This window comes from Crinia signifera, chromosome 12 (assembly GCF_055691185.1).
Source record: "Crinia signifera chromosome 12, ASM5569118v1, whole genome shotgun sequence".
NCBI lineage: Eukaryota > Metazoa > Chordata > Amphibia > Anura > Myobatrachidae > Crinia > Crinia signifera.
Genome location: NC_139228.1, coordinates 37,601,210 through 37,626,325, shown reverse-complemented (window position 1 = coordinate 37,626,325; position 25,116 = coordinate 37,601,210). Strand labels below are relative to the sequence as shown.

At 40.3% G+C, this 25,116-nt stretch overlaps 2 protein-coding genes across 4 annotated transcripts in view; one reads left to right on the top strand and one right to left on the bottom strand.

Annotated features, from left to right (window-relative positions):
* The window catches only part of SPTBN5 (spectrin beta, non-erythrocytic 5), a 197,486-nt gene extending 186,809 nt beyond the window's left edge, over nt 1-10,677 (top strand). The window contains 6 exon segments of the mRNA XM_083166063.1: nt 2,674-2,763; nt 4,042-4,133; nt 6,405-6,490; nt 8,096-8,153; nt 9,608-9,663; nt 9,757-10,677. Of these exon segments, the coding sequence (XP_083022189.1) occupies nt 2,674-2,763; nt 4,042-4,133; nt 6,405-6,490; nt 8,096-8,153; nt 9,608-9,663; nt 9,757-9,881 (507 nt within the window). The 3' untranslated portion in view covers nt 9,882-10,677.
* Nucleotides 10,678-12,974: 2,297 nt separating this feature from the next.
* The window catches only part of LOC146049411 (cytosolic phospholipase A2 beta-like), a 109,348-nt gene continuing 97,206 nt past the window's right edge, over nt 12,975-25,116 (bottom strand). For all 3 annotated transcript variants that reach the window (XM_083165941.1, XM_083165940.1, XM_083165939.1), the window contains exons 18-20: nt 15,072-15,238; nt 14,534-14,720; nt 12,975-14,120 (exon numbers count right to left, since the gene is read on the bottom strand). In XM_083165941.1, the coding sequence (XP_083022067.1) occupies nt 13,897-14,120; nt 14,534-14,720; nt 15,072-15,238 (578 nt within the window). In that variant the 3' untranslated portion in view covers nt 12,975-13,896. The remainder of the gene's footprint in view (nt 14,121-14,533; nt 14,721-15,071; nt 15,239-25,116) is intronic.

Below are 25,116 nucleotides of genomic sequence, written 5' to 3'. Positions count from 1 at the left end.
TTCAGCATAACTTTTGCTATGCTACTGCAGTCACACACAGAATATAGGCATGCTGTATATCATTTTAATCAGCAATATGCTTGTGCATTTTAGATGCAAATAAGATGCATTATCGGCAAGATAAACTGCCCGATGTTAGCAGAGTTGGAAGGGAACTGCCTGCTATATAATGCCACGTATCTTGCGATGCATGGCGTATTGAGGCTAGATCTACGAGGACACATCTGTATGTAACCTGTTTTTTTTTTAAGGCAGATTTGCTGTTTATGCCCAGTGTGGGAGGAGAGTACCGTACGTAGCCTATTTTTTAAAACCCAAGCTTTGGTATAAGCTGTTGTATAAGAGCTCTGCTACAAACAGAAACTACTAGGCATTTAGGTGTCCATTTAGCGTGACTCTGTAATCGGGACAGTTGGAGAGTCAATGGGACAGTCCATAAGAACATTGTCATCAATTTTCTGACCATTCCACACAAGTTATATTGGTTACTCGCTCCACTGAGCAACATAATACATGTCATTGTTTTTTGCTCTCGGCATCAGCAAAAGTGTATGTACTTGCCGTTGCAGGCACCTTCGCCGGGTCCCATTGCACAAAACATCACTGGGTACTCATATCGTGTAATGTGTGCCCAGATTTAGGGCCAACAGCAAAACAGCTGAATATAAGAAGAGGTCTTTATAGGTCTCTTTTATTAATTCCATTATTCCTGTTCCAAAGTGAGTAAGCAGCGTCTTAAGTACTGTGCTGGACAGTTCAGGTGCCACTTAAATATTGCAATAGTCCTTGCTGATTAAAAGCTCCTATATACGCTTAACCTCCTATTTGCTAAACCTCATGCTGAATATCATTGTCCATAGTGACGCACGAAGGCACATGAATCAGAAATGTCTGAAACTGTAGTAAGTTAGGTGGCTCTCTACACCAATCATCACCTCATATTGTATCTTAGCTTATACTGTAACTCCCCCCTTCCATACTAAAGGGTAGAATACCTACACAGTAGCGCGTCAACATCTAATTTTGTCATATTTACAGTTCTGTCACACAGGGCCGGATTAAGCCTTCGGGGGGCCCGGGGCACTTTAGACAGGAGGGCCTCCCACTTGACATTACTGGCCGCAAGGTAGCGCTGACATGTGGTACCTGTGATTAAAAATCCTCCTATGATGAGGCCTTTGCTGCTGCTGTCCTCCATGGGCCTGAGAAGCATATGATGAGCTCCACCAAGCAGAGGTCAGCACAAGCCTCTCAGCCTCTGACCTCTTGAGCTAAGTCTCATGGGACTTAGTCAACTCCCAGTATGGCACTGCACACTTGTGCAGTCAGTGTGCCTTGGCCCCCGATGCTCACCATTAATCATTGTCACATTGGCAGATAGGTGAAGCTGCAGCACTACCCCACTGCCATGCACAAAACCTTTAGCTTAAAAAAATATATAATGTGTTTTTTTTAATACATGCCAGCCACAGGGGGCCCCCTTTAATCCAGCCCTGTTGTCACGCATCCATAATGTACACTGACTATGCTTGCATGTTCCATGTCTTCATCTTGAAATATGGAACAATTTACATATATATTTGTGAATTGTAGACTGTTAGTATAAAGTATAAAGTTCAGTTCTATTAATTACAAAGTATTTCTTCCTGTGTTGAATACCACTAGGACAAAATGTCATATGTAGGCCACGATCGTATGTCTAATGCAGGTAGCCATCTTTGCTGTGATTTGTGCAGATCTCTGCAACCGCTTCTCCCCCAGGCCGACGTCAGCTAGAACAGTTGCCATCACCATTATCGGCAATTGCACCCACCCAATGCTAGATGCTAGTACAGTATCAATGAACTACTAGTACTACTAGTAATGAAGTACTAGTACAGTATCAATGAAATAGGCATGCACTTGACATATACACTAACTATTATATGGTACCAGGGGCGCTTTAAGACAGGAGACGGCCCGTGTATAGCTTCCTCCGACCGGTCCCCCTCTGTGCAGGGAGCAGCGCCCTCCTGCTGCCTATCGCAGTAGAGACTGAACACTAGAGGGCAAACTTTGCACTGCAGCCATTTTTCAGGCGGCCGCAGAACTCCTGAGGGTAACAATAGTTATCGTAGATCCTAGATAGGGTTAGAAGGAACCACCCATCCAGGATTGCCCCGGACAATTCAGTAATTATGACTGGTGTCTGGAGGGGTAGAGTTCCTGGATTATACAATGTCCAGTGAATAGGCAGCTAGTAGCTGTCTATTCCTGAACATTGTGTAGTACGGGAACACCGCCATTCCGGACTGTCAGGGGTGTGGATCAATAGTGAGGATTCTACATCAAACTGTCTTTATTTATTAGATGGCAGCTTTTTGTAGCCTCTTATTGGCAGAATTTAGAATCTCTAACTGGTGTTACACACTAACAAGTATATTAAATAACTATGAAATATCCTAGTTTGCTGCGTGTAAAGGGGCAGGTGATAAAGGGGATGTGGGTTCTTAAAAGAAATATACTGTAGGGCTCTATTTATCAAGCCTTGAAGAGACATAAAGTACCAGCCAATCAGCTGAAAAATGACAAGAGATGTTTGGTTGGTTCTACCCATATTATATGGTTAGACCCATATTATTTTTAAATGTATTTTTTTTTTATTGTGTTTTGTGACCTATCGTTTAACTGCAGATGAGTCTGGCCAGCTTCTGGAACTCTTATTATATTACCCTGCGTGACCAGACACTGAGCTTCTACAATGCCAAGAAAGATGAAGCCAAGGTACGTGGTTGTAAAATCATTACTTATTGCATATATATGGGGTACACCAGACACCCCCCTTCTTGCCCCTCTGCATGCTTCCCTGATGATGGTACCACTGCAGTGTGTGCCATGTGCTAGTACTGGCTGGCCCATCCCCATTTATTGTCCTGCATTAAACTGGAGGCTGGTTACACAAGTTCAGATCAGGGATGGAACATAAACTCGTATTAAAGTGATTTATCGCCCCAGAACAAAGCAGCTCAGAGGGGATGACAAAAGGACAGAGCAGCTTCTCTGTATATACTTGTCATCAGGTGTGTCCCAATCCTCTGTATAAATATACCCATAATTGGTCTCTGCTGTTCCCTGGTCACCATAGTGGAGCTCTGCTCTGTAGTCTGATAGCTCTAAGGAGGCTCCTCTCTGTGGACTAGCCACCGGTATGTGCACACTGGCGTATTTATAATTGGTGCAAGGTGTGCACACTCTGCACCAATTTAAATATACTCACTTCTCTGTCTGTCGGGCAGTGAAGTGGCAAAAATTGCTGGGAATATGGCCACCATGACCATTTTTTCGGTGATTCGTGCATAACCAATAGAAGTGTCCTTGGAAATGCAGCACGGGTGCCATGTTCCCAGAGACCTGCATATGCACAGTAGCCACTCTGCCAGCGTCTACTGTAATGCCGGTGAGGAGGGGGCCCAAACAGAGCCAGCACATGGGCCCGCTCCACTCTTAATGTACTTCTGCATGTACACTAGTGATGGAGCATGCATGCTGTCCAATAGAGTTCTCTGTGCATTGTATACAAATGGCTCTTCTTTGTGCACTTGTCACCGGTATGGTCCGTGCATTGTATACTAGTTACTGAAAAGTCTGTTTTGTGTATCAGTTTAGCTGTATAATTGTGTACTAATCATACTTATTCTGTCAATGGCAACACATTGTGGGCCAGGTGCACTAAGCTTCAAAAGTGATAAAATGGAGAGTGATAAACAGCCAGCCAATCAGCTCCTACCTGCCATGTCACAGGCTGCGTTTAAAAAATGTCAGGCAGGAGCTGATTGGTTGGTTGTTTATCACTCTCCATTTTATCACTCTTGAAGCTTAGCGCATCTGGCCCTTTTACAGAGGTTCCTCTTTATGCACTGGTCACTATTGGCCACTATTCAGTATAATTACATCACTGAAAACATTTGTTGTGTAATGAATGGTACATAATAAAGCCATCAATAACCTATACTAGAGCACACACATGACAAGATAAGGATGTATGTAATATCTCATTTTCAGAATGAAACTGCAATGCCTTCAGTCAGTGTGACTGGCGCAGTCTGCGAAAGGATAAAGGATTCTTCGGACAAAGCAAACCTCTTCAGTGTGAGGTACTGGACATATTTTAGACATTAGAAGGGGGGGTTATTCAGGATATAAATGCGAAAAACTCCACTGCTAAATAAAAGATGATAACAATAATTTGAAAAGATATATTTCCTTTTATTTTACAAAACATACATATAACAACAAATATATAGTGAACCAGGTATATATTTTTGTTATATGTGTGTATGTTTTGTCTGTGTATACCAGTATTAGGTTAACCTTATCATATATTATATTTTACCTATTGTTCGTTTAAAAAATAAAGAAATATATATTTTCAAATTATTGTTATTATCTTTTATTTAGCAGTGGAGTTTTGCACATTTATATCCTGAATACCCCCCTTCCTCTGTCTTGTTAAAGGGTGTTTTTCTGTAGTATACCCTAGGATTCATTTGCAGCAACCCCACATATATTAGTCACTCAGCGCAGTCTTTTCCCACCTTGTTTTTACCATATTTTAGACATTGCCTAATTTGGAGAAGACCCTTTTGAGGGTGTAACTGGACCAATTTATAAGGGACTCTAGCTATTTAAAAAATAAGACTGCGCTGTTGGAATTACCCAAAATAAATGTATTGACCCGTTTAGTGCCAACAGCTCTGTGAGAGATGTTTGAAATATCCGCTAAAAATGCCAGGGTGGCTCACATTTGTTATATAAATTCAAATAAAAGACGTTGTGTAAAAGAAAATGATATTCCCTTTGTAAGGTAAATATTACTGGTCATTATGATGATTAACAATGTTTGCTTGGCAATTTTCAAAATTCACTTGGCATTCAAAGGGTTAAAACAAAAATTGTTGTTGTAATAATTATGATTCACATATAAAATGGCCGGCCGTACACAATTAGTTCAAATCCATAATAGTTTTAAAACTTAGAAATAATGTAGCAGCAGATATCAATATACAGTTGTACCAGTCCCAGCAGCCACAAAGATTGCAGCTCTGCATAATTCTTCTGTTTTTCCCTCACAGATGTAGTCATTAGCGGTACTGCCCATAGTTCTTCTGTTTCTCCCTCGGAGATGTAGTCATTAGAATTGCTGTCCATAGTTCTTCTGTTTCTCCCTCAGAGATGTAGTCATTAGCGGTACTGCCCATAGTTCTCCTGTTTCTCCCTCAGAGATGTAGTCATTAGAATTGCTGTCCATAGTTCTTCTGTTTCTCCCTCAGAGATGTAGTCATTAGAATTGCTGTCCATAGTTCTTCTGTTTCTCCCTCAGAGATGTAGTCATTAGCGGTACTGCCCATAGTTCTCCTGTTTCTCCCTCAGAGATGTAGTCATTAGAATTGCTGTCCATAGTTCTTCTGTTTCTCCCTCAGAGATGTAGTCATTAGAATTGCTGTCCATAGTTCTTCTGTTTCTCCCTCAGATATGTAGTCATTAGCGGTACTGCCCATAGTTCTTCTGTTACTCCTGCACCAATATTTTCATTAGTGGTACTGCCCATAGTTTTTCTGTTTCTCCCTCAGAGATTTAGTCATTAGCAGTGCTGCCCATAGTTTTTCTGTTTCTCTTCATTAACCAGTGCTGTCCATAGTTCTTCTGTTTCTCCCTCAGATATGTAGTCATTAGCGGTACTGCCCATAGTTCTTCTGTTTCTCCCTCAGAGATGTAGTCATTAGCGGTACTGCCCATAGTTCTTCTGTTTCTCCCTCAGAGATGTAGTCATTAGCAGTACTGCCCATAGTTCTTCTGTTACTCCTGCACCAATATTTTCATTAGCGGTACTGCCCATAGTTCTTATGTTTCTCTTCACAGATGTAGCAGTGCTGCCCATAGTTTTTCTGTTTCTCTTCATTAACCAGTGCTGTCCATAGTTCTTCTGTTTCTCCCTCAGATATGTAGTCATTAGCGGTACTGCCCACAGTTCTTCTGTTTCTCCCTCAGAGATGTAGTCATTAGCGATACTGCCCATAGTTCTTCTGTTTCTCCCTCAGAGATTTAGTCATTAGCAATACTGCCCATAGTTATTATGTTTCTCTTCACAGATGTAGGAGTGCTGCCCATAGTTTTTCTGTTTCTCTTTATTAACCAGTGCTGCCCGTAGTTCTTCTGTTTCTCCCTCAGATATGTAGTCATTAGCGTTACTGCCCATAGTTCTGTTTCTCCTCACAGATGAAGTCATTTGCAGTGCTGCAGATAATGTAGTTCTGGCAGAACACTGTGTGGGTAGTTCTGGCAGAACACTGTGTGGGCAGCTATGTACATTATATTTGCACTGAGGCTGCTCCATTTAAAGCCATGAACACTTCCTGTTTTGCCAGGGCCTCTGATGGATCTGAATACCACTTCTCAGCTCCTTCTGCTAGAAAGATGGAAGTCTGGATCCAAGCAATTGATAATAAAGCAGGTGAGAATTGTTCCTGTTGCAGATGTATCTCTGTTTACAGAAAGTATACTCACTAATTGGTGCCTAAGTACATTGGACAGTAAAGCAATTGAATTTCAAGTGTATAAATGCTCTGCAACCAAGGTTTCTATACCACATATCTCTCTCTCAGAGCCACCCTCATACAGATCATCTCATAGTTATCCTCACTGGCCCTCACCATTTCTCAGTATGTTCTGCTGCAGCTCTACTCGTATGTTGCGGAGTTCTCAATGGAGGAGATGTATCAAGCTTTCTAAAGAGTGGAGACATTGCCCATAACAACCAATTGGCTTTCAGTTTATAGAATGATGGTGTCAAGCTCATTGGTTGCTAACGCAGCTTCTCCACTCTTTAGATGTTTTGATACATTTCCCCCTGTGTTTCAAAAATTATGATTTTCAGGGCCTTATTCTAGTTCACTCTTAGAGGTAAATTCCTTCTTAGCTGGACAAAACCATGTGCACTGCAGGGGGCAGATGTAACATGTGCAGAGAAAATAAGATTTGGGTGGGGTTTTACTTCAAAGTGAGATCTATATTGCAGTGTAAAAATAAAGCAGTCAGTATTTTCCCTGCACAGAAACAAAATAACTCACCCAATGCTAAATCTTTCTGCACATGTTACATCTGCCCCCCCCCCCTGCAGTGCACATGGTTTTGTCCTTCTAAGAAGGAATTTGCCTCTAAGAGTGAACTAGAATAAGGCCCTCAGTCTCCTGTATGCAAAAAAATAACTTTTTAAAGGGCAGCAATAATGGCCCAGGAGCACTGGCATGGTGAGTATTGCTGGTTTACAGCCACAAGTAAATGTATTCTCAACCAACAAAAAGTCCTAGCATTGAGTTCTCATTCTGAGGATACAAACATTTTTTTCTTGCATGTGAAAAAGGATGCGGTTCCTCAGTCCTCCAGTTGGAGAACACTGGGAACAAGTTGCGGTCTAGTGAATGCAGCCACATAAGCACTTTAAATTCTAAACACTCTCCTGTGTCCTCTCCCCTATACCCATGCCTGGCAGGAGGATTTCAGTGCTGCGACTTGTTGGTTTTATTTCCTTCATATGGTAAAACAGTGCCATGGTGCTGGCATTCTGTACCTTAGTCAATCCTTTCAATCATTTTGCCATTTCAATTTGGGCAAAATAAAACATTCCAACCATAGTTGTGGTTTTTATTTAAGGCATAGATGACTTGGAAGTTGTACAAAAGCACTACTCCAAAACCACGTGTCCAAGGACGTTTCTGGCAGATGGCATGTCAGTGTCGTGGTTAGACTTTTATCTTATTTACAGTACTTGTTCGACTGCACGGGGGACCGATTTGAATTAGAATAACCCCCAAAATGGAGATAAAGTAGAAGGTGGTAATGCACCAGCCAATCTGCTATGCTTGAAAAATGACAGTTAGGAGTTGATTGGCTGGTGTGTTATCTCCTTACACTTTATCTCCACTTTATCTCTTCATCAGGCTTCATACATCTGACCCAAAGGGCCTAATGATTGGACAGACACAACCGCATTCTATGTGCCTGTTCCGGTGTGTGCTTGTTCCTGTTCCGGTGCTTATTGTCTTTATTTCTTTTTCAGATGAGCCCGAAACTAAAAGGACTATATCAGCTTACAGTCCAGTGCATGACATTCCAAGGTTAGTAACCCAATGGCAAAATGACCCATGCCACTTTATCTATGATAGGATGTGAGGTCTTGTGCAGTTCTGTAAGCAGGCAAACAGAGAAACACTACAGCAACTGCAGCATTCATTTCATGTGTTAAAGTTGGCCACATGCATTGTAATTGATCAACCATTGTGGTCATATTTTACCTAATGGAACCAAAACTGTTTGTATGTTCTCAGAAAAACAAACACCATGGGGATGGGTTTCCGAAGTTATCCAAACATTACAGGTTGTAAGGATAACCATTCTTGAACATAGAAGTTTAAATGAAACTCACCGATATACTAATTAAATAGCTGTGCTTAAGTTTGGATATCCTTAAAACCAGGACTGTTGTGAAGTATTTTCTAAAATGGCCATGTTGGCCAAAAAATTTAAATGGGTAATAATATTAAATGAAAACCAGGCGTATTTTGCATTTTTTATTAATGTCTTTTTTAATTCTGCAGCCGGCATCACAGTTATTGATTGACATAAGTCCAAATTCCTACATTAATGCCCAAGTACTGAGGGGTAGATTTATCATTTGTCAATCAGGGGATTTATGTGCTATCCCCGTGCGTTATGGCAGGGGATAGCGCTTCCCCTGATACATGACACCCGCGATGTGGGTGTTTAACGGGTGGCGCTACAGGGGGTAGGCTTAGCGGAGCTATGATATTTTAAATAGAGCGCCTTGGTCTTACCTGATGTAAGGCGGTGCGGGGCTTAATTCCTAATGGGACCCTGTCGTTGTTCACCAGGTTTTTCTGCCATTGTGCGTCTCCAACCTTCTAACGCTCTGTGTCGCTTACTGGTCTCTGGCGTCTTTAAATTAAATCTGAGCATGCGCCGGGTATACAGCACCGTCCATTTCCCAGCATCCCATGCGCAGTTTTAATTTGAAGATGCCGGAGACCAGCAAGCTGCGCAGAGGGTTAGAAGGATAGAGACCCAGCTGACATCCGTTATGGGAGGACACGTATCCCTGACGGGGAGTATAACGCTCTCCCATAACGGATGTCATAATAATACTACATGCTGCCAATAACAGGACCCACTTTACCACGATAACATGGTGAAGCGGGTCCTGCCCCTTAAGGAATGATAAAGACCTCATGATAAATCTTCCCCTGAGTGTGCAAAGGCATTGAATAAAAGGGTTGCCACTTTTGACTAGTACTAAACCTTCTCTCTGTTAAGATCTAGCAATCTAGGACCAATTAAGTCCATTTAATAAACGATTCCGTTTCTGTGGACCAAACTTTTAGGCCAAACATGTGAGTAGGCTATATGAGTGAGACTGTATATTGGCTGGGAATGTTTAGACAGACCTCATTGAAGCCCTCTATCGTAAGCACTGCACTACTTGAGTGGCTGACAGATAAGTGTAGTTAGTGTGATTTACTAGGGATTAAGTACAAAAATAATTATTTCTCAACAGGAGGACGTTGTCATTTGAACCAGACACAAATGGTCATAGGTTTACAGCTAGCAGAGGTAAGATCCGCATTGGACATCGCTTCCTACTATAATCCCATTTCTTTAAACAACCTGGTGAAATTATCAATCAAACCTCTTTATGTCCCATAGTCTACACCACCGTGGACAACAGCAATTTAAGAACCACTTACACACCAACTCTAGTGGAGACAGATGATGCCAAAGAGAAACACAAAAAGGACAAGAATGTTTTCAAGAAGTTCTTCAAAAAATAAAAGACGTGTAATGTAATGAGATATCAGGTTGGCCTCGTAGGGCTAAAGCTGGTAATACACTTGTGAGATTTGGGCCCTTTTCCTCCGATTCCGATGGATTGGGCCGAGAAATCGAATGAAAAGTGTCAAATTACATGTGTTTCAGCTCCGATTCCGATACGTGGAGCTGAAAATCACTAGGGCTGCACTATAGATTTATTGGATTCTGCAGCCCTTGATAGCATCACATAGGATAAATCATATGTAAAAGGACCGCATACGATGCTATCCTGCATCCCGGGAAGCTGCTGTGCAGTTCAAGGGAAATCTTATGCGACCCTTGCCTCCGTGTATGGGAGCCTTTACAATAATAATAGTATTAATGTATTATGCCATCAGACTGACATGTAAAAGCCACACCCCTAAGGTTCTCATAGTGGGGGAGGGGACAGTGAATATGGTCAGTATTTTTTTCCTATTAAATAATAAATAAATTAAACAGTTTTTTAAATATATGCATAGATGACTACGTTTTGCAAATCAATAATAACTATATATATATATATATATATATATATATATATATAAAGAGTTCAGCAGTTATTACAATTCTATATAGTGATGTTTATTTTTATAATGATACATTGTAATAACAGAAGATTTTAAGTGAATGTGCAAAAAATTGTAGAAAATGATCTTAACGTTATCACTTTGAAATCTAGTTACTGGCGATCTAGTACAATGTATGGGTAGAATGGAGAAAACAATTGTAATGATTTAAAAATAAAGGTTTTATTTGTATGGAATAATAGCTGTATCCACTGAATAAATTATTTTGGAATTAGTTCATGTTCTCCAAAATGATTTACAGGGAAATATTGAGAAATGTAAGGTATGAAGTGTCACAGTGTGACTTAAGGTTGTAGCATAGAGTTCCTACTCTACCTCTATTGCATCTCCCTAGGGGCCACCAGATCCTACAGTGCTAGGCTTCACCTCTAGCAGCGACGTTTGATGGGGCGAATCAGGTCTGCCCTACCTCCGGTCCTGCCAGGTCTTACGTGGTACAAGGATCTGGAATTCCCTGGGAGTAGGCAAGAGGAGAACTAACTAAAAGCTACCTACAAAAAAGGGGAGGAAACTAAATAAAAAGCGACCTTGTTGCAAACAACAGAAAATGCAGCGATCTCGTCGCAGACAACTGAAAATACAGCAGCCTCACCACAATTGCTTGATAATCCTGCAATCCTGTCGCAAACATGAGAATAAGTGCTGCTTAATCTCAGAGGACAGGGGTGTGAGTCTACCCCCACTTCAAGTTCCGTTTCAGAGTGAGCGGACACTTGTTGTGGAGGGTGTGGCCTGAGTAGCCTGAACCAACTATTTCAAAATAAGGCCCACAAGGGGTCGGTATTCAAGTTGGTGATGCTCCCATGAGTCTGGGCATAACTAGACAAATGGTTTGGAGAGAAAAGAGGACTCTTATTTTGGGGCACTCTTACGGTTTGAAATGAAAATTTAATAGTTTTAAAATGTAACTTTTATTAGAGTTATAGTAAAACCCTATATTTTACATTTTAAAACTATTACATTTTCATTTCAAACAGTAAGAGTGCCCCCCAAAAAAGAGTCCTCTTTTCTCTCCAAACCATTTGTCTAATCTCAGAGGACGAAAACCCTTGGGTCAATCCCAAGAGGCCCAACAGACCAGCCTCCATGGATGTAATGATCCCTAATTGCCTCACCTGCTGCTGCGCGCTCTAGTCGCGGCGTCCTGGCTGCTTAGCAACAGCCAGGACACTAGCCGGGCCGCCCGGCATCTTCTGGTTGCCAGGCAACTGGCAGGAAGACGGATGGCAGAAGTGACATTCTGCCCCGGTTGCCTGGCGACCGCTGGGACACTGGATGGAGCCTGCAGCCGCCTGCTGGATCCCGGGGACTGACAGCAGCTAAAGGTCCCCAGATCCTAACACCTGCTCTGCACATCAGTGACAGAGGCCCAGTATTCATATAGTGGAGAGATTACATATACTACTCATTTCTAGTGTTAGCAAGTAATACAAATTTATATTTCAAGGAAATAATATAATTGGTATTAGATACCCAGGGCCAGATGTATCAAGTTTCAAAAAGAGATAGTGTAAAATGGAGAGCTCCTAATACCATGTTACAGGCTGGGTTTGACAAAGGACAGATACAGATTTTCCCAATTTTTAATTTACATGAGGCTTGGGCCTTTGGCAGGGCCACTCCTGAATGATAAATCTGGACAAATATCCACAAGTTTGGGTAGAGATTGGGCCACAAAAAGGGAAAATTGAGGTTGCTGTTGGTGGGATTTTAATTCAAAGCTTATTGAATTGATCCCAGAAGGGGTAAAACAAATAATTATTTATCCTGGAAAACTAGAGGAATGGTCAAGAGTTTGACATCTACTGTTTAATGATATAAAAAGTATAGCAAAATCTTGCAATTGCATCTCAATAAAATTATAGTAACAACAGCACTATAATGGAAACTACTAAGAGGGGAACTAGGAGTCACTATTTCAGGTGACAAATTCAAGAAAGCAGTGTCACAAAGCAATGAGAAAGGCAGGCCACATGCTTAGTTGCATAGGGAGATGACTCAGTAGCAGAAAGAATAATGCGGGGATGTGGTCAGGATCCTGAAAGTCAGAATCCCCACAGATTCTGACAGTATATACTACCTGTCATTTTTCAAACACAACCTGTGACATGGCAGGTAGGCGCTGATTGGCTGGCTGTTTATCAATCTCCATTTTATCACCTTTTAAGCTTAGTACATCTGGCCTTGAGATCATGCAGTCCTTTGCTAATAGTTTTCCTGCAACAAGGGCATAAATCATAATACTTCCAGGACATAAGGGCATCTTAACTCAGCAATTTTTGATCCTAAACTTATTTCCAAGGGGTCAGTATTGCTTCTCATAGTTACTTCTTGGCTTCTCTTAAAATTGATATCAAGTTATTCAGTGTGATGTCATCAGACCAGCAGCCAATGGTAAACAGTCATGACAATGTGTTCTATGTATGTTCTGTGTATGTATGTATGTATGTATGTATAGTGTATGTGCGTCTCTCTCTCTCTCTCTCTCTCTCTCTCTCTCTCTCTCTCTCTATAGAAATAATATTCAAATTCCCATTGTACTTCTCAGGTGAAAATGTCAGCATTACACAAATAAATACTATTGGGTCATTTATATACATAAAAAAATCAGTACACCTTTTGATCTGTCTCTCATCTTATTAACAAAAATTTGTTTAAAAAAAATATCAGTACATCAAGACCAGACATTTGCATGGCTACACAAACTTATAATGCTATTATCTGTGCCTCATTGCCCATCCATGGGTTCAAGTCTATTAATAAAATACATAATTTAGCTTTCAAGACCTATACATCACAACCTTTCTATTTACACAGAACTGATCCGTATGACTGAGATATCATACTTTTTACATATTTATCCACGCCCTCCATTCCGGCATCTCCATGTGCAGCCTAAAGAGGAGGAGGGCTGGCCACACCTTCCTGCACCGGCCACGTCCCCTCCCAGTACCTGGGCCTGGCATAGCTGTCAACGCCCCTGACTCAGCCTGCAACAAACTGGGCCCTTTTTTTGAAGTAGGGGACAGCGGTGTGTCAGGAATGCCCACTTTGATTGGCAGGGGAGCTAACGTTGTAGTTTCCACAGAAAAAATCCAAGCACCCATTCATCCATGATCTGGGGCATGATTGCTAGTGGGTGGCCTACTGTGGATCTTCCCTGTATATGTGGACCAGGCCAACCCCAAGATATATTTAGCAGAACATCTGACCGGTAAGCCCACAACCTTCACGCTTTGGACCCTAAATTCCAGAACATCTGTAGTTTGTGGATCAACAGGCTGTGCATTGGTTTCAGTCTACACAGTGGCTGTCACTCAAGTCCATGTGAGCAACATGTGTATTGTACTTTAAGGAAATTACCCATTTCATTGTGTCTCTGTGGGTAAGTACAGTGAATGGGGCTTCAGATGTGGTCATTAGTTTTTTGTTTCTGTTTTTGTGCAATGGCGTCACTTAGGACTTGCAGGATCACTTCTTCGTTGTTCTCCACATTATATTCTGCCAGGTTTAATAGTTTGTCAAAGTCCTTCTCACTATAAGTTAAATTAAGAATCCTGTAAGGTGAGAAGAGGCCTGTCAGTGCCACCATCCCGTCTTCTTTTTCCTCCTCTGTTTGTCGCTCCACTCCTGTGAACAAAGGAAGTCAGTGTTATACAGTGTATACAGTATAAGTGCATTTAGTATGACTGTGCGGTGGGCAGAAGGCGGCTGCAGGGGAATGCCCAGGCGCTCCCATAAAACACTGGCCATTCCCCTGGGAGCGCAGTTGTGCTGTTCCCTGCTCGGGGCAGGAGGCTGATGTCAGCACCTGCCACCTCTTCGGCAATCAGCGGCGGAAATGAAAGTCAGTTCATTCTGACTTTTATTTCATAAGGGAAAATAAATAATGTGAAGGTTGGTGACCATGGAATGATTTCGGTCTCCTTTGGCCGCACATGTTCGGCCGTTCGTCGGGGGTTCCAGGCATCGCTTACTAGCTCAATAGGCAGCGAGTGGGTCTGAATCCGGCATGACACAGTGTAGGGAGTTGCATAGCTTACCTGGACGACTGAATTGTTGAAATGTGTTATTTACTAAAGGAAAGTGCAGGACAGCGGGAACATCGGGGTTCTCTGGGTCAGAAAATACATAGCATTCCTTCGGGTTCTTTCTGTCCTCTTCGCTCAGCTGTACTTTAGGAAAGGGGATGTGCTGCTCAGTGCAGTACCTTTGGGTTCGGTCGACGGACTGAAATGGAAGAAATGCCAAGTGGGTGAACTGCAATGTATAACAATTAGGAAGTATTTCTAGTGGGTGTCACAGGATCGCCGAGACCACCGGACCCATTACATCAGGAGCCTGTGTTTTATTTTCCATCTGCTCTGGGAGTCTATGGGTTACCAGGTCGACAAGAGGAAGGTCAACATGCATTGGGTCGACCAATGAAGGTCCACATGCAACAAGGTTGACATGTCTGAAGGTCGACATGGGGTTAGGTCAACACAAGCATTAGGTCGACAGTCAAAAGGTCGACATGGGGTTTTCCTTTTTTTCCAGAATGTCGACACAGTCGACATGGACACTAAAAAAGTCACTTACTTTAAACTTATCTGACAGCCCATAGTCAAACGAGAGCATGACATCCACTTTCCGTTCCTCCCGGAGCAGCGGCGGGAAGCTGGCATTGATGTAATAAGCGGTATCCACCAGGCAGAGCTGATCCATGGCCGGAGTCAGCTTGTTGGGGGATTTATCCAGCTCTGTGTCTGAAAGATGAGCCAAACAATTGATCCCATTACTAAAGTCTTTCTGAATTTCCTAATACATCCATCGGTACTCTTTACCTAGCACGGCGCCCATCGTGGTCATCGCGGTCATTGAATGCACTAAAAAATCGGGTGCGACGCGATGCCCGCGATTTCCTATAGGGAACAATGTTAAATTTCTCAATTGACCCGATTTTACTGTTCAATGCCTCAATTGACACGATTTTTCCATAGGAAACAATGTTAAATGGCCCACAGAGGCCAAATACCCACCCTGAAGTGTGAAATGGCGCCCACAATTGTTAACACCACCCCACGATCAACGTGAACCCGAAGCGTGGCGAGCGCAGCGAGCCCACGAGGGGCGGCGATACGCGTCCTACGACCTTTTCATACCCCCACTATCCACGTCGGCGTGGAGTTGAGAATAGAATAGTGTGGCGAGCCACGAGCCCGAAGCGTGGCGAGCGGACGCGGATACCTATGAAGCCCGCAAAGGGACGCATTTACCTTTGAACGTATCCTCGTTCGGTGGCTCGCTACGCTCGCCACACTATTCTATTCTCAACTCCACGCCGACGTGGATAGTGGGGGTATGAAAAGGTCGTAGGACGCGTACCACCGCCCCTCGCGGGCTCGCTGCGCTCGCCACTCTTCGGGTTGACGTTGATCGTGGGGTGGCGTTACCAATTGTGGGGGCCATTTCACACTTCAGGGTGGCTATTTGGCCTCTGTGGGCCATTTAACATTGTTTCCTATGGAAAAATCGTGTCAATTGAGGCATTGAACAGTAAAATCGGGTCAATTGAGAAATTTAACATTGTTCCCTATGGGAAATCGCGGGCATCGCGTCGCACCCGATTTTTAGTGCATTCAATGGCCGCGATGCCCGCGATTTTTTTACCTGCGATGCCCACGATCAAAATCGTGGGCGCCGTGCTAGGTAAAGAGTACCCATCCATCTATTAATATTTGGGTCCGGACAACGGCAGTAGGTATAGTCCCAGAAAAAAATCAACCATAAAAAGTGACAGGTTTATGACTATCCCACATAAAAAGTGACAGGGTTATGACTATTCATGAATTAAAAGGGTCAAGGGTCACAACTGGTCCTGTTTTGGTTTTACAAACTGGCCCAACACGGCTGATTGTTGTTACATCTGTTTGAAATGGTTGTGCAATATGTCCAATATTTTAAAATTAATCATGTATATAAGCCCAGCTATGTTGAAGGTTATGATGTGCGGCTGCCTTGTGCATGTATCCATTTTAAGATCAAAATTTATATCTCATAATATGCATTGCATTTTTGTAGCGTATAAATGCTGCATACCGGGCGCAATATTATGTTTTATGGCTGTAATAAGCTTCAAAATAATTCATACAGCTATATAGCCATATTTAATATCCAATTGTTCAGAATGATATGAACTGGATCATTTATGAAAAACATTGTGTATACAACAACGCTGTAAATAGTTATTATAATTCAAAGAATAACAAGGCAAAAACTAATTATATACCTTTTATAAAAGATCATTCTGTTGTACTTAAAATTGTCCCTTTCATATAGTGTATTTTTCTCCCAATTCTCCATAAAGATATTAGCATAATAGGGTGCAAATTTTGTACCCACAGCCGGCCCTTGTTTTTGGACATAGTGTCCACCATTGAACTCAAAATGGTTGTGAGTTAAAATGAACCTAATGCCCTCTATGAGGAAATATTTTTCTTTTTCAGGTACCCCATTGCCCGCTTCAAGAACCTGTTGTACTGCTTCTAATCCTTTGATATGTGGTATAGACGTATACTGTATAATGCCTGTACAGTCACTGCGGCCCATTTATACGTAGGATGCCAAATTACGTTTTGTATTTCCTTTAAAATTTGTGTAGAATCTCTTAAGTATGATTTTTGCTGTTTTACGTATGGTTGTAATTTGAGATCTAAATAGTGGGTTAAATAAAATGTTAAAGACTCCATGCCCGCCACTATAGTTCTTCCTGGGGGGTGGTCTCTATACTTATGGACCTCGGGTATATGATAGAAGATTGGGACTTTGGGTTTACTTACAAATAGATATTCATATTCTTTGTTGCAGATAACACCATCTGTTTTTGCTTTGTTCAATATAACAAATATCTCATCCTTGTAAATCTCAAGAGGGTTATTCGCCAATTTTTCATATGTGTCTAAATCCTCAATCATTCTATATGCTTCCAAAATGTAAGCTGAGCGGTCTTGGAGGACTACTGCGCCTCCTTTATCCGCTTTTTTATGACCAGCTCGTCATCATTCTTAAGATCTTTTAAAGCTCTTTGTTCTTGAGGGTTAAGACTGCTACACAGTCTATTATTGAAGGCCACAAGGGGTTTAGGAGTTTGTGAATTTGTAGATGGATTTTTCAAGAAATGTCTTTGTAGAGTATGGTTTCTTACATATTTATTCAAGTCTATGTAAAGATCAAACTTTTTAGAGTGTTGATCTGGTACAAATTTGATTCATTTATTTAATATTTGGATTTGTGATTTGGATAGAGTCTTCTTTGTGAGATTGATGAGACCTGTATTTGATCTCTCTGGGGGAAGATTCCTTCCCTCTTTTTTGGGGAATTTTCCACCCCCTCTCTTTCCCTTTCTCCTAAGGACCTTTTTATTCCTATGGGGGATTCTAGTCTTGCATGTGTAGTTTCCTGTATATGCTGAAAAATTCCTCTCCTTTTCTCTCCTAAAAATGAGTATTATTTCGTGGAGACGGTGATCTGAAAACATCATAGCGGTTAGATGTTTCTGGGAAGTATCTATCCCTTGGCGGAGAATAGCATTTATTAGAGTATTTTCTCAGATTTCCATGATAAGGGGATCTATATGATCTTATTCTATTTCATCCTTGATAGGAAACTCTCTGTCTTGGGTAGCTATGATCTTTTACACTATAGTGTCCTTCATCTCGCTCATCTCTATACTGGACTTGGCGTCTAGGTAATGGGTTAAAGTTGTTGTTATTGGATTGAGGCCAATCACCGACTTTACCATTATCATAATCTTGCTTGTCCTTATAGAATTATTTCTGTTTTCTATAGATTATTTCCATCTCTAATGAGTCAAGTTTCCCTTGTAGATCAATCACATCTTTTTTTAAATCATCATCCTCTTCATTTAGTCATAACTGATTCTTCTAATTTGTTTAATTCCTTTTTCCTTTCATTGGTTATTAAGCCTGAACAATCATCCAAAGTTTTGTTGCAATTGTCTAGGAATTCATCATTTTCCTGACCCATAGTAGGTTTTTAAGAATTCGTAGGCCCTGAAGCGACTCTTCAGACTATTCTCCACAAAATAAAAGAATACAGTATGATTTGGGGCTTTTCCATTAACCAGGACAAGTCTCAGGATTTAAACCGGGGCCCGCAGACACATCACCATTGGGAAGCAGGCAGTCACATATGATGGGCCTCAACTGCAATAAAGTATCTTGGAGTCTATATACCAAAATGCATACATGACCTATACAGACTTAATATCAATACAACTCTAAAATCTGCCCTGGAGGAACTAGACAAATGGAGACATCTCATGCTCTCCTATCTAAGACATATCCATCTTTTAAAAATGATAACATTTCCGAAACGTAACAATCTTCCGCAATTTCATATGGCAAAATAAGCTTATGGAAACTCCAGCAGCACGTGTCCAATGGAGGAGTAAATCTTCCTAATTTAAAACTCTATAATCAGGCTGGGGTGTTCGGATATATTAGAGACTGGATACATAACACGTCTAATCACACCAACACCATTACTGTATTGATCAATTGTTCCTGCCACATCAACAGCTGCTCTCATTCTTACATTGTCATAAACAAGAAATCTCAGACTGTTACCCAAAACCCGCACTTGATAACAACATGTACGTCTGCCCGAAATGCAGCATCCCCAATGCCACGTTTAAACATTCCAGGTGGGACTGCCCTGGAGACAGGTACAGGGATTCTCCACATCATATCTTTTAAGTCATCCCCCACTAACAGCTGAATGGGCGATCCTAGGGATTTTCCCTCCCAATACAATGATTTTGGCGTGATAGCAAAAAGGTAATGCTCACCATCTCAGCGGTTGCCAGCAAATGTATTTTACACCAATGGATCCACACAGAACCTCCTACTATACCTTTGTTCCGGGCCAAAGTCTTCCATGTGTTTCACATGGAATGGTTGGAGACGTCCAAAAAGAAGAACCCACAGAAAAATTCTTTCAGATATGGGAGGGTCTTATAGACTCTTTATGAAATGATCTCAAAACACAAATGTACAAATGCTTTTGATCCACGCAGTGGTACAAAACACACATGCCGTCAGGTGAAGATCCAATTGATCTCTCAACCAGCAATGCTACTGTCTGATTGTGGGCATTCTCTGGTTCATGTCCGTCCAATTCTAGCATTTTTCATGAAGGTTCATGAACCTTTTGTTTCTTACGGGCATTTGCAATGTTTTCTCTGTGAGACAGAATTGTTTAACATTTGTATAAAAATTGTAATGTGTAACTGTGACTGATACATGCATTTTTATTATGCTTAATCCTTAATAATCAAATTATAAAATATATATATATATATACATATTATAATGAACTTTGTTTTATAAGCAGGCTGACATCTTCACCAACAGAATTATGAAAATGAAGCTCTTTGAGTTTTGGAAGATCAGACTTCATTTAACAAACTACGACAAGATCTAATCAAATATTTTGTGGAGTTATGAATTGTAATAGTAGACACATTACTTAATAAGGGCATCAGAGATGATTTCCAATTCTTAAATAAGAATACACCGATCATCCCCATTGCCTGCCCAAACTTCCTAAGCCGCGCCAAGACCCACAAAGATGTCCCACTTTAGTGGGTATTTATTTTCTTACCTCTGGCTACTCAGAATATGTTGAATTATTCCTTAAAAATATGTGAAGAACTTAATCTCTTGCATTAAGGATACAACCAGAGTATTACAGATCATGAATAACATTGAATTTAGGGATTACATTTGACTAGTAATGAATGGGTAACAATTGATATTCAATCTCTATTCTGCAAAATAAGGATATAATTAGCTGCAAATAATTTTTAGATGATCCATCACTTAAATACACATACAATTTCTTTATGTATCCTCAGGAAATTAATTTTAAGCTACAATTCTTTCACATTCTTGGACACTTTTTTTGTAAAAATAAATTCTTTATTTCAAAGTTATTTTAAATAGTACAGTACAAAAGTAGCAAACGGAGTCTATGGTAAGTCAATGAGTCGACATTCTTGACACATTTTATATAAAAATGGAGGGCACTACAATGGGTACTGTTTTCACTCCCACTTTCACCAATCTCCATGTGGGGAGCTATTATTGTAAACAAGTTCTGGAGACCATCTTTTCAAGAAAATCCTGATAACATAGTATAAATAAGCAGTTCTCAAATTATATTGTTCTGAGACCCATTCATACAATAAAAATTATTACAGGACCCCAGCAAGTTATCACAAAATTGTCACCCACATGTGTGGTCAGCAGACCGCACATACATAGCAGTATTGTGGAGGCACAAAATGATGCAAGGAGTCTGAAGTAACAGACAATTCAACTGATTTTTAAACTCCTTGGAGCACAGGCTGAGAGATTAGAGAAGTCATCAGTCTGATGGTCGGCAACATGGAGTCACAACCACATGGGTCCTGACCCCACTTTGGGGTCAGGACCCACAGTTTGAGAACCACGGGTATAGATATATAGATGACATTTTAATCATATAAGAGGGTTCATTAGAAGGTTTTGATGATTTTTTGGGGAAATATCAGAACTATTCATTATAGTTTATCTTATACATATAAAATTAATGAAAATGTATTGAATAGCTAGAACTTGTTTTAATTGGTGAAGGAAAACAATTACTCATTATTAGGTTAAACGGTAGATACAAATAACTAGGTCCACTATAACAGTGGCCATACTAAAAAACAAAACAAATATCTTATTTTAACAGTTCTGTAACATTTGCAGAAATTGCTCTGCTTCTGTGGAATTTAATGAACAACTTAGATCATTGCAGTCTTTATTTTTTACTTTCAACTCTGCCTCTGAAATTAGTTTTTCAGGGTCACCTCTCTTTGAACCTTCCTGAGTAGATCTAAGTTGATCATTAAATTCCACAGAAGCAGAGCAATTTCTGCAAATGTTACAGAACTGTTGAAATAAGATATTTGTTTTTTAGTATGGCCCCTGTTATAGTGGACCTAGTTATTTGTATCTACCATTTAACCTAATAATGAGTGAGCAATTGTTTTCCTTCACCAATTAAAACAAGTTCTAGCTATTCAATACATTTTCATTAATTTTATATGTATAAGATAAACTATAATGAATAGTTCTGATATTTCAAAAAAAATCATCAAAAACTTCTAATGAACCCACTTATGTGATTAAAATGTCATCTATATATCTATACCCGTGGTTCTCAAACTGTGGGTCCTGACCCCAAAGTGGGGTTCAACCATCTCTGCATGTGGTTGTGACTCCATGTTGCCGACCATCAGACTGATGACTTCTCTAATCTCTCAGCCTGTGCTCCAAGGAGTTTAAAAATCAGTTGAATTGTCTGTTACTTCAGACTCCTTGCATCATTTTGTGCCTCCACAATACTGCCATGTATGTGCGGTCTGCTGACCACACATGTGGGTGACAATTTTGTGATAACTTGCTGGGGTCCTGTAATAATTTTTATTGTATGACTGGGTCCCAGAACAATATAATTTGAGAACTGCTGATTTATACTATGTTATCAGGATTTTCTTGAAAAGATGGTCTCCAGAAATTTGTTTACAATAATAGCTCCCCACATGGAGATTGGTGAAAGTGGGAGTGAAAACAGTACCCATTGTAGTGCCCTCCATTTTTATATAAAATGTGTCAAAAATGTCGACTCATTGACTTACCATAGGCTCTGTTTGCTACTTTTGTACTGTACTATTTAAAATAACTTTGAAATAAAGAATTTATTTTTACAAAAAAAGTGTCCAAGAATGTGAAAGAATTGTAGCTTAAAATTAATTTCCTGAGGATACATAAAGAAATTGTATGTGTATTTAAGTGATGGATCATCTAAAAATTATTTGCAGCTATTTATATCCTTATTTCGCAGAATAGTGATTGAATATCAATTGTTACCCATTCATTACTAGTCAAATGTAATCCCTAAATTCAATGTTATTCATGATCTGTAATAATCTTTTGCATTAAGGATACAACCAGAGTAAGTTCTTCACATATTTTTAAGGAATAATTCAACATATTCTGAGTAGCCAGAGGTAAGAAAATAAATACCCACTAAAGTGGGACATCTTTGTGGGTCTTGGCGTGGCTTAGGAAGTTTGGGCAGGCAATGGGGATGATCGGTGTATTCTTATTTAAGAATTGGAAATCATCTCTAATGATGCCCTTATTAAGTAATGTGTCTACTATTACAATTCATAACTCCACAAAATATTTTATTAGATCTTGTCGTAGTTTGTTAAATGAAGTCTGATCTTCCAAAACTCAAAGAGCTTCATTTTCATAATTCTGTTGGTGAAGATGTCAGCCTGCTTATAAAACAAAGTTAATTATAATATATATATATTTTTTTTATAATTTGATTATAAAGGATTGAGCATAATAAAAATGCATGTATCAGTCACAGTTACACATTACAATTTTTATACAAATGTTAAACAATTCTGTCTCACAGAGAAAACATTTCAAATGCCCGTAAGAAACAAAAGGTTCATGAACCTTCATGAAAAATGCTAGAATTGGACGGACATGAACCAGAGAATGCCCACAATCAGACAGTAGCATTGCTGGTTGAGAGATCAATTGGATCTTCACCTGACGGCATTTGTGTTTTGTACCACTGCGTGGATCAAAAGCATTTGTACATTTGTGTTTTAAGATCATTTCATAAAGAGTCTATAAGACCCTCCCATATCTGAAAGAATTTTTGTGGGTTCTTCTTTTTGGACGTCTCCAACCATTCCATGTGAAACACATGGAAGACTTTGGCCCGGAACAAAGGTATAGTAGGAGGTTCTGTGTGGATCCATTGGTGTAAAATACATTTGCTGGCAACCGCTGAGATGGTGAGCATTACCTTTTTGCTATCACGCCAAAATCATTGTATTGGGAGGGAAAATCCCTAGGATCACCCATTCAGCTGTTAGTGGGGGATGACTTAAAAGATATGATGTGGAGAATCCCTGTACCGGTCTCCAGAAATTATTTATAAGTGGGGCAGTCCCACCTGGAATGTTTAAACGTGGCATTGGGGATGCTGCATTTCGGGCAGACGTCCATGTTGTTATCAAGTGCGGGTTTTGGGTAACAGTCTGAGATTTCTTGTTTATGACAATGTAAGAATGAGAGCAGCTGTTGATGTGGCAGGAACAATTGATCAATATTGGTGTTGGTGTTATTAGACGTGTTATGTATCCAGTCTCTAATATATCCGAACACCCCAGCCTTATTATAGAGTTTTAAATTAGGAAGATTTACTCCTCCATTGGACACGTGCTGCTGGAGTTTCCATAAGCTTATCTGCGGTCGCTTATTTTGCCATATGAAATTGCGGAAGATTGTTACGTTTCGGAAATGTTATCATTTTTAAAAGATGGATATGTCTTAGATAGGAGAGCATAAGATGTCTCCATTTGTCTAGTTCCTCCAGGGCAGATTTTAGCGTTGTATTGATATTAAGTCTGTATAGGTCATGTATGCATTTTGGTATATAGACTCCAAGATACTTTATTGCAGTCAAGGCCCTTCATATGTGACTGCCTGCTTCCCAATGGTGATGTGTCTGCGGGCCCCGGTTTAAATCCTGAGACTTGTCCTGGTTAATGGAAAAGCCCCAAATCATACTGTATTCTTTTATTTTGTGGAGAATAGTCTGAAGAGTCGCTTCAGGGCCTACGAATTCTTAAAAACCTACTATGGGTCAGGAAAATGATGAATTCCTAGACAATTGCAACAAAACTTTGGATGATTGTTCAGGCTAAATGAAGAGGATGATGATTTAAAAAAAGATGTGATTGATCTACAAGGGAAACTTGACTCATTAGAGACGGAAATAATCTATAGAAAACAGAAATAATTCTATAAGGACAAGCAAGATTATGATAATGGTAAAGTCGGTGATTAGCCTCAATCCAATAATCCTAATAACAACAACTTTAACCCATTACCTAGACCCCAAGTCCAGTATAGAGATGAGCGAGATGAAGGACACTATAGTGTAAAAGATCATAGCTACCCAAGACAGAGAGTTTCCTATCAAGGATGAAATAGAATAAGATCATATAGATCCCCCTATCATGGAAATCTGAGAAAATACTCTAATAAACGCTATTCTCCGCCAAGGGATAGATACTTCCAAGAAACATCTAACCGCTATGATGTTTTCAGATCACCGTCTCCACGAAATAATACTCATTTTTTAGGAGAGAAAAGGAGAGGAATTTTTCAGCATATACAGGAAACTACACATGCGAGACTAGAATCCCCCATAGGAATAAAAAGGTCCTTAGGAGAAAGGGAAAGAGAGGGGGTGGAAAATTCCCCAAAAAATAGAGAAGGAATCTTCCCCCAGAGAGATCAAATACAGGTCTTATCAATCTCTCAAAGAAGACTCTATCCGAATCACAAATCCAAATATTAAATAAATGAATCACATTTGTACCAGATCAACACTCTAAAAAGTTTGATCTTTACAAAGACTTGAATAAATATGTAAGAAACCATACTCTACAAAGACATTTCTTGAAAAATCCATCTACAAATTCACAAACTCCTAAACC